This window comes from Chelon labrosus, assembly GCF_963514085.1.
Source record: "Chelon labrosus genome assembly, chromosome: 9".
NCBI lineage: Eukaryota > Metazoa > Chordata > Actinopteri > Mugiliformes > Mugilidae > Chelon > Chelon labrosus.
The window spans coordinates 22127261-22142271 of record NC_140359.1 but is presented as its reverse complement, the minus strand read 5'-3'; the positions used below and the strand labels follow the sequence as shown (position 1 = coordinate 22142271).

Genomic DNA, 15011 nt, shown 5'->3' with positions numbered 1-15011 from the left:
GGTTTAGTGCAATGAAAGTGTTTACATTTAATGAAGTGTACCATTGCAAAACATGTAATGAACAACCGGACATTTCTCAAGAAAAAGAAGTGTTGTGTTATGTCCACAACTCTTACTAAATCTGTGTGAATCCTTGGAACAGCAGACACGTTTATTGGAAAAATTGCAGTTAATGTCTTCAATGTAATTTTTGCAATTTGCAAATTCATCCCGCGGGCCAGATTATAGACTCTGGTGGGCCAAACTGGCCGTATGTTGGACTATCAGACTGGAAGAATCTGTTCCTGTTCTTGAGTCTAGCTATGACTTTTACTTTTGTACTTTTTCATTTGGCAGATACCCACGGTGGCATTTCTACTTTCTTAGGTAAAAAAAAAATCTGAGAACATGCGTATTAGTCTAAAAGACATCCTTCTTGTCGATTTATGGATGTTGCAGTAGAAGTATTACTTCACAAATGTAGAAGAAGAAAAAGCATTAAGTAAACTGATGCCGAGTTTCATCAGTCATTACCCAGGAATACGATTAATTTCATTCAGTCTGATAAACGGAGTCGGAAAGCTTATAAGGATTTATTCAGAATATTTATTGACAAATGATTATGTTGCCAGATGTGACTATAACGGCAGTGACAATAAGTTATTTACACAGTATGTAACATATTAAAGTTTATACAAAACAATGTAAAATACACATAAATATTAACTTAGTACAAAACAGTCTAAAACCTTGTTTCCACTGAGAGTGATTCACAGAACAAAGTTCGTTAAGGAGTCAAGTTATGCAGTCAATAAGCAGTTTAATGGAGTGCAGAAATAAAAAAACAGCCCCCAGTAGGTTTCAATATAAAATCAATAATCAGGAAATATACATGTTATATACATGCTGGGCTCAACCCAGGTGTCTGGTGGAGAAGTGCTCGGAAAATATGATACAAAACAAAATGAGAACAAGTGAGACTCTTCCTCTATTGTGAGGTTTAAGGTTTAACAATGACAGGTTTGTTAGCTGACAGGCGTCAGTGTCTCAGAGTTTCCTGCTTCCACCTCCAAATCTGTTCACGTCGACGTGGAGGCAGCAAGTCAAAGGGTGAGAAAGCTGCGAACGCAAACAGAATCTGAACCAGCAGACTCATTCTGTGGTTTAGGATGAGGGTCTGAAACGCCTCGTGTCCAACTGAAGACAATTTTGAATTAAACTAATTAGCCCTACAGCTAGAGGATGTTGTTTGTTGTAGCAAAAAAAAAAACCTCTATTATATGTGTTTTGTGCCTACTAAAAGTGTGTAAAAATGTGTTGAGGGCAGGTCGTTCTGGGTAAAAAGAACCAGTGGCTCTACTGTGATGCTCTGGATAAACCTGTTTAAAGGCAACCACAAAGAGCAGAGGCACGTAAAGCCATTTCCTACTTTTTTTTTTTTGCCAGGTTAACCGTCTGAACCTCCAGTTTGGTGAACAGAGAACACATGAAAGCATTGTGAGCGTTAAAAGTTATTAAAAACAAAGTGTTGGTTCTCTGTTTCTGTGGACGTGTGCTGTCACGTTCAACACAGTCAGGCAAAGAAGACTTGAAACAACACAGAACTACACTGGGTTCTGGTGTGTCTCTGTAGAAATGGTCCTGCTGGCTCAAAACCTGCATCTGTTTGGATTTAGATCCACAGATAAACAAGCTCTCGACAGAATCAGAGCGACTCCTGAGGAACTCTCTGTCTATCAAAAGATAAACTGTTTCACCCACTGTGTCTGCGGGTATGGTCAACTAACAAAATCTTATTCGCAGTCTCTCCCGCGTTAGATTGGGTTCGCTTTAATTTTGCTGTTGATCCAGTCGATGTAGCGGGTGACACGGGCGTAGACCCCCGGCTTATCCTTCTGCCCGCACCCGTCGCCCCAGCTGATCACACCCATCAGAGTCATCTTGTCATTGTGTCGACAGACGAGTGGGCCGCCAGAGTCTCCCTGCGGGCGAAACCCAAGAAGCAAAACGGAGAGAGAGTAAGAACAAAATATGATGAGGTAATGCGATTAGGAGGTCAAGTGTAGACGTCCTCACCTTGCAGGCGTCATCCAGCCCTCGGGTGTCACCTGCACACAGCATGTTGGGGGTAACCGTCCTTCCAGACAGAACCTCTGGGACGCAGCGCTCTTGGGGCCAAAGGCGCACGTAGCCTCTCTTAATACGCTCTGAGAACTCAGCAGAAACTGTGGAGAGAGAGTGTTTGAATTAGTACTTGAACATCTCCTTTCTAGAAATAACGTCATATAGTAATGCAGGGGTGACAATTTGATCTCAAGCAGCCCAGACCAGTAACGTATTTATATAATTACCTGCAAGAAAGAGTTTCCTTTTGTTTAAGTGCAGAGAAGCACATCATGAAAACTTCGACATTTTAAGGATCCTTTTACAAAACATTTTATGAAGAACCTGAAATTTCTTAAGACGTAATTAAATATGTGCACCTCCTGTGCATTGCTCTGGCGGCCTGGTTTTGGTCCTCGGACCATTCGTTTGAGACCCTTAATAGAGACATTTGTATATATGTATGGAAATTTTGTACATTTATTTGCTTTTATTATTTTTTTCTACATTTTTACTGATATTTTCATTCTATTTTTTTAGCTTGTCTTGTGAAGTATCGCCAGGGGACTTGAGCCTATCCCAGCTGTCATCTGGCGCGAGGCTTTTAATTGTTTAATTATTTTATTTTTAGGTTTTTAACTAACTAATCTTCTCCTAGTTTTCTTTTTATTAGAAGTTCGCAAGTGTTTTTTATGTGCAAATGAACTACTGTGGCCAAGCAGTTTCCCTTGTGGATGAATTAAAGTCTAAGGTTTGTGGAAAAGCTTGCTTATGCCGCCCCCTGCTGCTCAGTCAAGGAAAGTGTCACACTTAGTGGCCATACAACCATGTAAAATGTCATGAACCATGTTTGCTTACACTCTCTGTCTTTTCCATATCCTGATATTTCACACTCGGTCCAGTCGGGCAGCACCAGCCCACGTTCAGGCAGACACGCGGGAAGAACCTCTTCAGTGTTTACAGCACAGATGCCAATGTCAGTCGTCAGCTTCAAAATAGCTGCAAGTGGAAAGTGACCAGAGGAAAGTCAGGGTAACGCACTGGGAAATGTGGGACGAAAACAGAGGGATGATGTAAAGTTTTAACAAGCTGCTGCCGCCCATTAAAACTCTCATATCATCGCTGCTGCTGGGGCAACGAAAGTCTCTCATTCTCTTTTCATCCTTCACTTTAAAGCAATCTGACATATTTATGATACAGTCACACACTCCACCTCTCTTATAATAATGAGTTTAGTTTATGTGTATAGAAAATGAAAAGTAAACACGTAATTATTGTTTCTTTAATGACATGTTGACTCACCGATGTCGTTGTCAAATGTTTCACTGTCATATTTCTCATGGAGCCAGTACTTCTCAACCTCGAAAATCTGCTCGCTGCTGGAGTTCTGTTTCCGAAACGTCCTCCCCAAAATCACCTGCAGCTCTTCTGCTTTAACGCTGGAAAACAAGGGAACCGTGTTTGTTTGTGTGCTTGCACGGTGAATTGTGCATTCTGTGCGTGCAGGATGTAAGTCAGTCCTACTTGTCGTCGAAGCAGTGTGCAGCAGTCAGGACCCAGCAGGAGTCGATGAGGATTCCTCCACATCGGTGAAAGTGTTTTCTGTAGCTGGCGCCGTAAACGTTAATGGCCGCCTGCCACGGCTGCTCGCTGATGTCGCTGTCTCTGCCCCCGTACATGCGGAAGGCCAACCGGTTCAGGGTGTTGTCAAAGCGCTGGCCACATGTTCCTACAGGGAGGAGGGGGATAGTGTGCAAGTTGATGGTTAAATAACAGTTTTTCACACTAAACGTGTTTATCATTTTCATAGGATGTGAAGATGTCCTACCTCTGTTATTGTTGTTTGTGATGGGAGCACGCGGGCCAAGAGTGGTGATGACAGATGGACGTCTCGCTGAAATAGGAAGGGCATAGTTAGTGATTTCAGCTCCTAAATTGAAAGAACTTCTACCATCAGTTTGAAAATCCTACTTCAAAAATGTCAAAAACATAAGGAAACAATAAGGGAACTCACAGCATTTAGGTATGTCACACAGCTCCCAGGTCAGCCTGTTGTTTTTGTACGTGTGACACCAGGGTCCTGAGTCACCATCCGGGTTCCTGTTGGATGCAGAAATAGGAAATTCAATGAGTTGTTGTTGTTGTTGTTGGGAACTTTCTTGCAGGGAGCTTTATCACCAATGTGCCGGCATCTCTACCTGCAGAAACTGTGGCTGCCCAGCCCCTGCGTCAGCGCATCTGATCTCCAGGCGTTGTAGGCCTTGTGCTTGACAGAAGGAGCGTCCCACGAGAGACAGCGAGAGCCGCTCTTGGTGACGGACACCGTGCCTCGGTATGACTGACCGGAGCCCACTGAACATTCTTTGTTCTTATCTGCTCCAAGACAAAAACAGAAACAGAAGTCGGTGAAGAAGGCCGCAATTAATGTTCATGCCTCTTTTTTTTATTATTATTAAGTATGTACCTGCTGGACATTTGGGCACGGAGCACAACTGCCAGTCAATCTGAGTGCCTTTATAGATGAAACACCACGGGCCGCTGTCGCTGTCAGGGTTCCTGAGAGGTACGATAAAAAGGAAAGACATGTTAATGACTCACATTTTCACAAGTTTTGGTGGGCATGCTTCAGCGTTATTGGATAATTTCTAGCTAAGATAAGACAGGAAATGAGGAGCCAGATAAGGCCTGTGTTTTCAGTCACAATTTCCTGCGTCTTTTGTGGACATTTGCCTTCTTGCCTGTTATGATTACATATATGCTGCCAACCTCTGCCTCACTCTTGTGCCTTGTAAAGTTTGCTTTGCTTTGTCTGTGTTCTTTTGAGGCCAAACCGTTTTTTTTAAATTTAGGAAATGAGCACCTAAAGCAATAGAGCCACGATCAATACTTAATTAAATTAAAAGCTGAAGCAATCATTGACATTAGACCAACTTTTATCAGATCCCACTTTGAAATTAGGACAAAAGTCAAACATGCATTAGCCTGCACACTTCCAAATACCTGCAAAAGTTGTGATTGCCTAGCCCAAGAATGTTAGCGTCTGCTTTTCTGGCCGTGAATCTCCTTCCTCTCAGAGATGTAGAGTTCCAGTTGATGCACTCTGCTCCTGAACGGCTGGTACTCCACGTGCCGCGGTACCCCTCACCCTTGCCCACAGCACACTTCTCGTTGTTGTCTGTTGGAGAAAGAGACCGGCAGAGAAACTGGATATAGTTACTCTTATATATACGAGACTAATAACTGATCTAATTCAATTACTCTGACACATTGGAGCATGTTTATTGCATCTGGAACTGCTTAGAGCATTAAAAACATTTCAGGCGAATTATGAAAGCACCATTACTTCTTATATGAGACATAAACTCATAACTTGTGTCCTAATAGCGTTTATGTGGTAGTTTTCCAATTAGTGGTTTAAAACAACGACCAAACATAAAGTCGATGCGATCAGATTTATAGTCTGGACATGTTAACGCGGCGTCCTCTGGCTAAAATCACTCGGGCCGCGGCCACTGGGGTTCAGATTATTGTCCCACTGGGAGGGTGGGGTGTCCTTAACGCCACCAGAAAATCGCCCGCAGAAAGAAAAACATTCATATCCTGGAATTTCTTTCCATCGTTTATGATCCTTTCTTCTTCTCCTCCAAACCACAGGCCCACGACAGCAGCTGGATGAGGCACCCAGTCAGACTGTGACCTTATCAAGAGTCACTGACAAGTATTAATCTGGCTTTTGTCACCGCCCGCCAGCTAATGGACGTGCCTGGGTTACTGCAGCGTTAAAGTTAAAATAAACTATGTGCAGGTTGAGCCTGTCGCAGCCACTGTTCAGACAATCAATTAAACATTAACAGTCTTTTGTTTCGGCTTCTCCACTATGAAGACTGACTCATTCCTCTGTTTTATAGATTAACTGCAAACTGAATAGTTTTGGTTTGGCTAAAAAATAAGACTTTGGTCATTTTATAATGGAGCTGAAAATATGATTCCTTATTTAACAGGTTGTTCTATAATTAAAACAACCCTGGAGTATATTCAAGTGTTCCTCCTCGAGCACTTACTGATTTCACACTGCGTCCCGCTGAAGCCTGGAGGACACTGGCAAATGTAGTCTGAAGTGTACACGGCCTCCTTGCAGGTCCCCCCATTGTAGCACTGGGACACGTAGCAGTCTGGAAGAGCAGACAGAGAGCCGTTTAGTCAGTCACGCGTCATCCAGTTCTTCGAGACGCCAACAGAGACGGCAGTAATCAGAATATGACGGATTGGCTGTGACCACGAACGTATACAGAGGATTAAAATTGTGGCTTTGGCCTCGTGTGTCACGTATAACGTCAAGACGCTGAGCAGAATGCAAAAGTCTTCGTGCAAGATTCATCCCCTTCTCATAAGTGTCTTAACTTCCAGAGAAGAACTGTTATTTTGCCATCACCGGTCTGATTGTTCATTTATTATTTCAACATTTCCTAATGGCCTGCGCTCAGAATAACAGCACCCCGCTCATTTCCAGCGCCATGAGCTCACAGAGGCTGCAGCCTGGCACAGACTAAAAATGTGGTTGTAATTTGTCTGAGGGAGGATTCGTCAATGGGGGTGAAAGTGCACACGCTGGGCTGGTCTGGCAAGAGTATTCCAAATAATCTCAGACTAAACTACACCCTGTCCAAGACACGGAAACCCAACAGCTGTTCATGTGGATGCACTGAAATAACAAGGATCTGGACACATGAGTGGGACAGGCCAACAAAAAAATAATCATCTGAGGTCGTAGCAGTAAGTTTGAGGTGAAGCGAAGTCCAAATGAAAGACAGAGAGGTCAGCAAGGGTAGGCAAGCAAAGATTGTACTCTGCAAAAATAAGAATAAGACAAACAAGCCAAGACAGGCCAGTTGTGTTTGTGCATCTCTGCATCCATTTCACACTCACTGATGACGGGCACAATATGACAACGCTCTCGTCCTAACGCACAACGGCAGTACTCCACGCGCTGTCCCCTCCATCGCAGCCAAGTGTCCCCAGTACTACGCACTGCTGATGTCTCACTATCCACACATAACGCTGAGGAAACACACACACACACACAAACACAATCCATAAGTTAAACAGCCAAAAAAAAAACAATACGAAATAAAGATTGTCGAGCTGGTACAAACATGCAGGCACAAAAAAAAGAAGGACACAAACACGTGACTGACAGCAGAGAATTAAAAGACACTTATGACGATGGTGATTGTGATGGTGATAGTGATGGTGTTGTTAGGGAAGAGAAGCAGATGAGTGATGGAGCTCACAGGAGGTTTCAAGGGAAGGTGAAGACTTCTTGACATGAATAATCAAAAGCGTCCGTCTAGCTGGTTGCCTGTCAGGCTCACCTCTGTAAAAACGAGTCCCTCTCTTAGTGCGGAACAGCTGCACCTGCAACGGAGCACATGAGTCAGGCACAGAGCGGCAGTTAAAGGGAACTGGTCGGACGGGCTCGGATGGGCGTCCAACCACCTTACTGCATTAGTCTAAGCTGCAAAATAGGGTTACTGGAAGGCGTTTGGCCACTCATTCCAAGTAGCTGATGAGGTAGTTGGAGAAGCTGCTTGGTTGAGTGGCTAAACGTTCTCTAGAAACCCAACCAGTTTAATTGCCTGTGTTTTTTTTTTGTTTGTTTGTTTTTGGTTTTTTGGATTTATACTGCAAAAAACACAGTGGATCATTCATAATTTTAGACCAATATAACTCGTTGGTGGTTAAAACCTGTGTGGATGATTTACAGTAAAGCATGAGGAAACAATTAATGGTTCAGTCGTGCAGTCGCTTACATTGTCCGCTAGACAGCAGCAGAGAGCAGAAAACAGGATGACTAGTTGAAGTGATCTGGTCATGGCTTCCCAAGTGGTCTTCAATATGCTGGAAGCAGAATAAAAGCACATATTAGAAATAGCTGAGAATATTTAAGAAAGCAGTTCGGTTAATATTTAAGATTTGCGTGATTTAGAGTGAAGTGTGATCACACAAAACAACAAAAAGGCTGCAGACACTATATCCTGCATTGCCATAAAAAAATTTAAAATGTTTTCTTTGATGTGACACAATGGAAAATTTAAAAAAAAACAAAAAAAACAATGGGTAAATACTTGAACTGACAGGAGAAAACTCTTTTCATGTCTAAAGATTGATTTGAAACCTTCAACAAGGGAGTTTCCCGCTCTACTGTCTGTTTATCCGTGCAGATCTTCTCATGAATCTATCATCAATGCTGGTGAACAATTGCAGGAAATCAATCGACATTGGTCATCTTCTGACTGTTTGTATTCTCAGCTTCCTTCCTCCACCACTATATGCATTCTACGGGGAAACCACAGGAGAGGAAACGGAGTAAATAGTGGACAAGGTGGAGTTTTTTCTGGGAGGCTGGAGGTCACTTCTAGTTCCCCATGGTCGGGCCGAGTTCTTGATTCAGATCTGCGCAGGGCGCTCTCATAGGAGCCTGAACGAGTTCAACAAGTTTGCCTTTAATTTTATTTACAATGACATTCCGTAAAAACCCTCCCATCTGTCATTGTTCATCTCTTTTCGTTCCCAGTGAGAATAAACAGGAAGCAGATTATCTTCTCCCCATGCCATAAATGAGACAGGGAGCCGAGCTTCAAACACAAACACGATCCTGACATCCCTGGAGCGATGAAAGGCAGGGAAATTTTCTGCACGATCCTGAAAAACATCCCAAGCAGCAGCTGTGGGAGAACAATGTGACACGATGGGACATTAAAGGAAAGTAGGAGGAAAAAGAAGGGAAAGTCTGAAAGTTACAGTAAATGTAACTCAGCTTATATTTACGTTTTATATTCTTTAAAAATAGGCGTTTGACATCAATCTTCTCTATGAAGGAATTAGGTCAAGCAGAAAAGAGGAGAGAGTCTGTTGCTCCACAATGAAGTGTGAGTAAACATGAGTCACAAAAGAAGGAGGGGGAGGGGGATGAAGGAGTAGAAAAGAATATGGGACAGAGAGGAAAAAGAAAGTAAAAAAAAAAGGATCTCTATATAAATATCTTCCAACTGCCACACTAACAACTGCCATCTGCAGACACATGCATGCACAGATCCAGACATACGGCAGGAACCATGTACATACATGCCATTTTTGTGCTCTCCCCTCTGCTCTCAAATGACTCACCGCTGTGTGTTTTGATATATCAGTGAAGTAAAGCAGCTACGTTGGCAGCCACACACACTGCACACATACGCTTACATGCACGAAGTGCTCAGGAACGTGGAGCTAATCAACACTCCAACACCCAAAGATTTACTGTCTATTCTGCTCATTGTTCTTTCAAACAAAAAACCTCCTTCCCAGGAATTCACTAATAAAAACACACGCAAAGGTTCACACACTCACCATTAAAAAGGACAAGTCCCTTGAAATCTGCTCTTGGCACGGGCAAATAAAAACCCTGTTGTGCTGCACTTTTACCCCCCAACACAGCCTCACTGGCAGGGCGACAACAACACGCTAGTCTTCTTTTTGTTTCCTTTGTGCAGCTGCTCAGCTCCGTCCGCTCGCCTCTCTCCCTGCAGCCGTGTCAGCTAAAACCATATGTTTCCTGCTATAATGCAGCCAGGACGGGCCCAGAGCACTTCGGAAACGCGCATACATATCAACACACGCGAGCACAAAAACACACGGCTGCGTGCACACATCAGACATGAACATATGTAGATCCCACCCTTTCTGAAGTCTATCTGACACGCAGGGGCCCTGGTTTGAGGGCCTTCATCTCTGTTGCTTTGACAATCCCACAATGCAACGTGTTTGAGGTTTAGCTGCGTTTGTGGCTTGTTTTCATGTCTTTTCATGCACATGAACATGCATACGAACACAACTAAATCTCTTTAAAACTCCTACAGGTGATTTGTTACGCAATTGTGCATTTGGCCTTCAAAATTTGGAAGCGTAACGAAAAAATAGTTTAACTTTTATGACTGCACAGAGGTCAAGGGTGCTCCAGTACACAGTTAAAAGAACATCCTGACCAACTGTTCAGTTAACTCACAGTTAACACAACCAATACAATATTGTGCACGTGAATAACACTGGCACACTGGCCTTTACGCCGAATCTGCTGAGAGTTGAAACGTGTACAACCAAGTCTGCGGCCTGAGGAGTGTGTGCTTCCCCTAGTTTGTAGGTCAAACATGAATGGAAGAAATGAAAACATATTTAGAGTAGAGGCAGCCAGACTGTGAGTCACAACAGCTGGTTTAAAATGCAGCGCTTCAGCACACAACTCTTTACCGCAAATGCTAAGACACGCTAAAACACACACAGGCAGTTATCTGTTATAATTAAAATAAATGCTCCCTATTTCTGTGCCAAAATTTTTCCCAAGTGCTGACCACAACCTTTTTTTTTTTTTTTTTTGTAGCAGAGAGTCCCCTGGTCCATTAGCGCGGATGTGTAATGATGATGGTGTGCTGAGGTTGTAAAGGTTGGACGTGAGACATTCTTCCCTTCGGCTAACAAGACCAAAAGTCCACATTGGGATGGTTTGGCAGCGTGCAGGGATGTTGCATATGCCCAAGATGTTCAAAATATGTTTTGCTGTGCACTTTAAAGAACTTTAAAGTACTGTGCGCGGTGGTGGCCACTGGGAACTGCTGGAGGAAATAACTTCACTGTGAGCGCTGCTGCACAGTCATTTCTTTTTCCCCGAGTCTGTTGCTTTCTTCCGCTCAGCATTTGTGGGACTTGGGGGAAAAAAATAAGATGATCATAACATGTTTTGAATCGGTCTGACTTCGACCTTTACATTGGTTTCAGTTTAGGCGCTGTTCCCTCATTAAGATGTTTGCATAGTCGAACGCTTGCTGATGATGTGTTATGGCATGTCGTGTCGGTAAGGCTCAGAAGGCATTATGCATTCTTTACTCTGGGGGTTTTCAGCCGAGCTCCAATAAGCCAGCTGTGATCTGACTCTGTAAAGCCCCCCAGAACAGAGAGATGCATTGTTACCTTCCAGATTCAACTCATAAAGACAGTGTGTGTGTGTGTGTGTGTGTGGTATAAAGAGCAGGTGTTGACATTGGAACGAAGTAAGATAATAGGGCACTGAGTAGATGAAAGGATGAAAAGCAGAGAGCAGGGAGACTGGGGAGAGAAGGTAGAAATCATATCCTAGAGGTCAGCAGAAAGAGAGTGAGTAATCCTGAGTCATCCCAGCCTCTGGGAATGCAGAGGCAAACGAAGGCATTGCATTATAAGCAATGTCAAGGCCATAAGATGAAGATACAGTTCAAGCACCAAGTCCGATTTTTCTTTTGTCTAGAATTCACATTAAACATTTCACTCTCAAGGGATTCGCTGACGTCTTCTGGAGTTGTTCCCACATTCTGATCCAGCAGTATCCTCCGCCTGACCTACACTTTAATCTACGGTGTAAAGACGCAGCCCACAAATCCCGTGAGTCACAAATAACGTGAGGGCCAAACCCAGGAATGCAGCTAATAGATACAAACTCTACTTTCTCTCAACGTGCAACAGCACAGCGTGTTAGTGTGATGGAAAATCTCATCACTGACAGATCCCGGGGGAGTAGAGCGATCCCTGAGAGTCAAGCGAGAGACGCAAGTCCAACTCATTATCCTGATAAAGAAGCCTGCAAGTCAGTGATGCTGTGCAGGTTGGCTCAGAGTGGTACACAGATACGTCCGTGGACAGAAAATGACTCCATCACGGGCTGTTCCTTGATAACGCACATGCACATTGAGTCTTGCAAGCAGAGCAGAGTTCTTTCAACACCTGAAGATGCAGCTGGAGATTGCGAGGAGGTTTTGACGCACACTAATTGCCCTAACTAGCTTGTTTTGAGAAGTTTTTCCAGGGGTGAAAGGGAAGTCGCTGTGGCTTAATTGAATGAGCTTTCACAAAATCACAGTTTCCCCTCCTCACACAGAATGCAAAGTCACACTTTAAATTAAATGTTGCATGACACAATTGTTGTTGGTCAAGACAGATATTCAATGTTTTTTTTTTCCTGCACAAATAATGCAAAACACTTCATATGATCTTCATATTTAGTCTCATTCTGTGTATTTATCAGCTGGCTACATAAATACTGGATTGTTGCCTAACCATATTGTGCCTAAAATATATATATATATATTTTTTTTCATTTACATCCTAATACAACAATGCAAAATGTAACCTACAAGCATTAAGTTGGGTACCCACTGTCCCATACAACCTATAATAATGATGTTCTAACCGCATGACTCAAAAGAGAAACCGTACAGTTGCTGCAGGAGACAACAGCCTGGTGCATAAACAATAGATCTCAATCGCGAGAGCATAATGAATAAAATAAAACAAGACAACGCTCTTACCAAATACGAACTCTTCCGAAGCGACTCTTCTCGGAATGTATGCAGTAGGGATGCTTTCGTGGTCCTTGTGATTTGCCTCTCGGACTCCGCTCCCTCTTTTATCCTTTTCGGACCGACCGGTGCGTAAAGGGGGAGGGGCTGACGTGACCTCAGCGGAGAAACGTGCCGTGCCGGGCGGGAAGATGTTGATGATGATAAAATACTCTGCTGGGCTGGGAGGTACCGTGATCACGCTCTTGATCAAGAGCTTGATTATCTTGAATTAGGAGGAATTTTCTGAAGAATTATTTATCCCTCCCTGAGGCTCCAGTCAGTAACCTGATCCATATACACATATACACTATCGCCCAATTCATAAGAATAAAAAATATTTGTAACTCTTCTCGGGAAATGATTGTAAGAAGTGACTTCTAAGGTGTATTTCTTCAAAACTGTATTGCTCAATCTCTTTCAGACATGTAACTGATGTTTTATATTGTATATTTGCTGTGTATTATTACTATTAATTGTCAGTGAAATATATATCATAGCACACTATTATTTAGTTTGAAGACAATTTATATTTATAGTTTAAGAAAACTTAAACTAGAAACTAGAGAGTAATGTACTGAAATGTATTTATTCATTAGAAGTAGTAGTCACAGTATTAACAGAATAGTATTTTATTGTTTGGATAAATGAAATTAGAGGAAGTATAATGCTGATTCTCAACATCTCACCTTATTAAATGATAATTAATTAACTTTTTATAGAAGTAAAAGAAACAAAAACAAAGATACGGTACCGTTTAATGCAGCTATTCTAGGCCATATATAGTTTTTTGTTGTTTACAGTGTAATATCAGTTAGCTGGAGGTCAAACAAATCAGAAAGTACTGGAGCTTTGAAACAGACTGACAGGTGTTTAGGGACACGAACACCAGTGACCCTCACCGTGTGCAGCCTCTGTCTGTCTGGGATGGGCTGTGGGTGACCCTGTAAGCCGTAACCAAGCTGGCACCAAGTATAATTTGTTGGAGCCCCAAGCCCCTTTATTCAACCCATCCCTTCCTCAGGAAATCAGTCACTTATCCTCCAGAATAGCTCCATCTTTTCTTAGAAACCACGGAGGGGTTTTATTAGCATGGAATAACTCATGTTCATTGGTTTTACTGGCTGTTAACTCCGCGTAAAATAACTGAGAGCGCAGCACGTTGGGGTGTAACAGCAGGACGCAGTTTGCTTGGCGCTGGCCCACTTTATCTTCACCTGTGTTAGATTACCTCACACGCTTGCTTCCTAAGAAAAATCCCACGAAACCAAAAAAGGTGGTTGTGAAATCTCTTTTTAAACAAACGTCAGGTATTATAGATGACTTTATCTGAAAGGTGCATTCGATCAGGCTTAACATGGCACTGAGTTATGCCGGCCGACAATTTAACGTCTCCTCCCTTGTGTTGAGTGATTAAAAATTTATTTCACACTTTCTTAGTTAGACTGCCCATTGTTTACATAAACGCAGGCATTTGTGAAGTCTGTGGACGAGTTAAAGAAATGAGACAAACCGCCGTTTTAAACTACTCTGGTTGGTGATTTATGGTGTGGGTGAATGTTTTCGCCAGAATGTTTGCACAGACTCTCCAGATTTATAATCAACGTACAAGATTCTTCTTATTTGGGTCTTCCTTCCTTTCTGACATGAAATTTTAACCTTGAATATTGCAAAAACGCACGTACACAGAAATTAGGAAGTCACAGACATGCTAACTCATTTTGAAAATTACAGATAAAGGAACCAAGGAACTGTCAACTGTCACATACAGACAGCACACGATCAATAACACAGTATTTATCAGATTAATGGGATTAATAATGGATGAAGCCCCATATCAAGCTTTTTGCCATCTGACTTTTACTCTTTTTGGGAAACCAAATAAGCATATTTTTATTTTTCACTTTGCCTTTGTTTCTTTAGCCAACACACAGCTCACAACCTCAGCTATTGTAATGGTTAGCTTCGAATTTATTGCCCAATCACAGATAAACAATCACAAAACAAGCATGAGAAAGAAGGCTAACCACCCAGTAAGGCTCATTTAAGAAGTGAAGAAAACTGTGCCAGTGCTGGTTGATTCCAGAAACACCTCCAGGCAGAAAAACCTACTGCTGATCAATACCGTGTTGGGTGGACATTTGTGGATAACATTTAAGCCATAGGTTTACATGACTAGACAAAGACAACACAGGTTTGTCATTCATTCTTCCATGAAACCTCATCTTCATCGTGTCCTGGGTGGAGAAGGTTTGGAAGCAGCATCATATTACGTTTGTACAAACAGTAAGGTTTTTTTTTTTTCTCTTAGAAATACTCCCAGCCTGATAGCGTGAGTCTTACGTCCCAAGATCACGTCAGAGAAACGTGTTTTAGCGAACAGATGTGCGTATGTTGGTTGTATGGGGATACAGTTTCACATTAAGCACTTAAGAATCACTTAAGAGCCAAGAATAGCCGGAGTGATGAAAAGAAAAACATCGCTGCTTAAGCTCTGGAGCTATTTTCCAAATAAAACATCCGTTG

The 15011-nt window shown here is 42.5% G+C and overlaps 1 protein-coding gene across 5 annotated transcripts; it reads right to left on the bottom strand.

Annotated features, from left to right (window-relative positions):
* Positions 1 to 444: 444 nt before the first annotated feature.
* plat (plasminogen activator, tissue) lies at positions 445 to 12510 on the bottom strand. 5 transcript variants are annotated; one of them, XM_084551529.1, is made up of 15 exons: positions 12456 to 12510; positions 7893 to 7980; positions 7374 to 7497; positions 7009 to 7140; positions 6144 to 6254; positions 5083 to 5257; positions 4547 to 4638; positions 4281 to 4455; positions 4097 to 4182; positions 3911 to 3976; positions 3607 to 3811; positions 3385 to 3521; positions 2941 to 3081; positions 2056 to 2204; positions 445 to 1961 (listed from the first exon to the last, which is right to left on the bottom strand). In XM_084551529.1, the coding sequence occupies exons 2-15, from the start codon at positions 7953 to 7955 to the stop codon at positions 1794 to 1796; spliced, it is 1824 nt and encodes a 607-aa protein (XP_084407655.1). In that variant the 5' UTR covers positions 7956 to 7980; positions 12456 to 12510; the 3' UTR covers positions 445 to 1793. The 5 variants fall into 5 exon arrangements, with proteins under 5 accessions (XP_084407655.1, XP_084407654.1, XP_084407653.1 ...); XM_084551528.1 differs by lacking the exon at positions 12456 to 12510 and adding an exon at positions 9472 to 9721; XM_084551527.1 differs by lacking the exon at positions 12456 to 12510 and having other exon boundaries at positions 7893 to 8115.
* Between the last annotated feature and the right edge of the window lie 2501 nt (positions 12511 to 15011).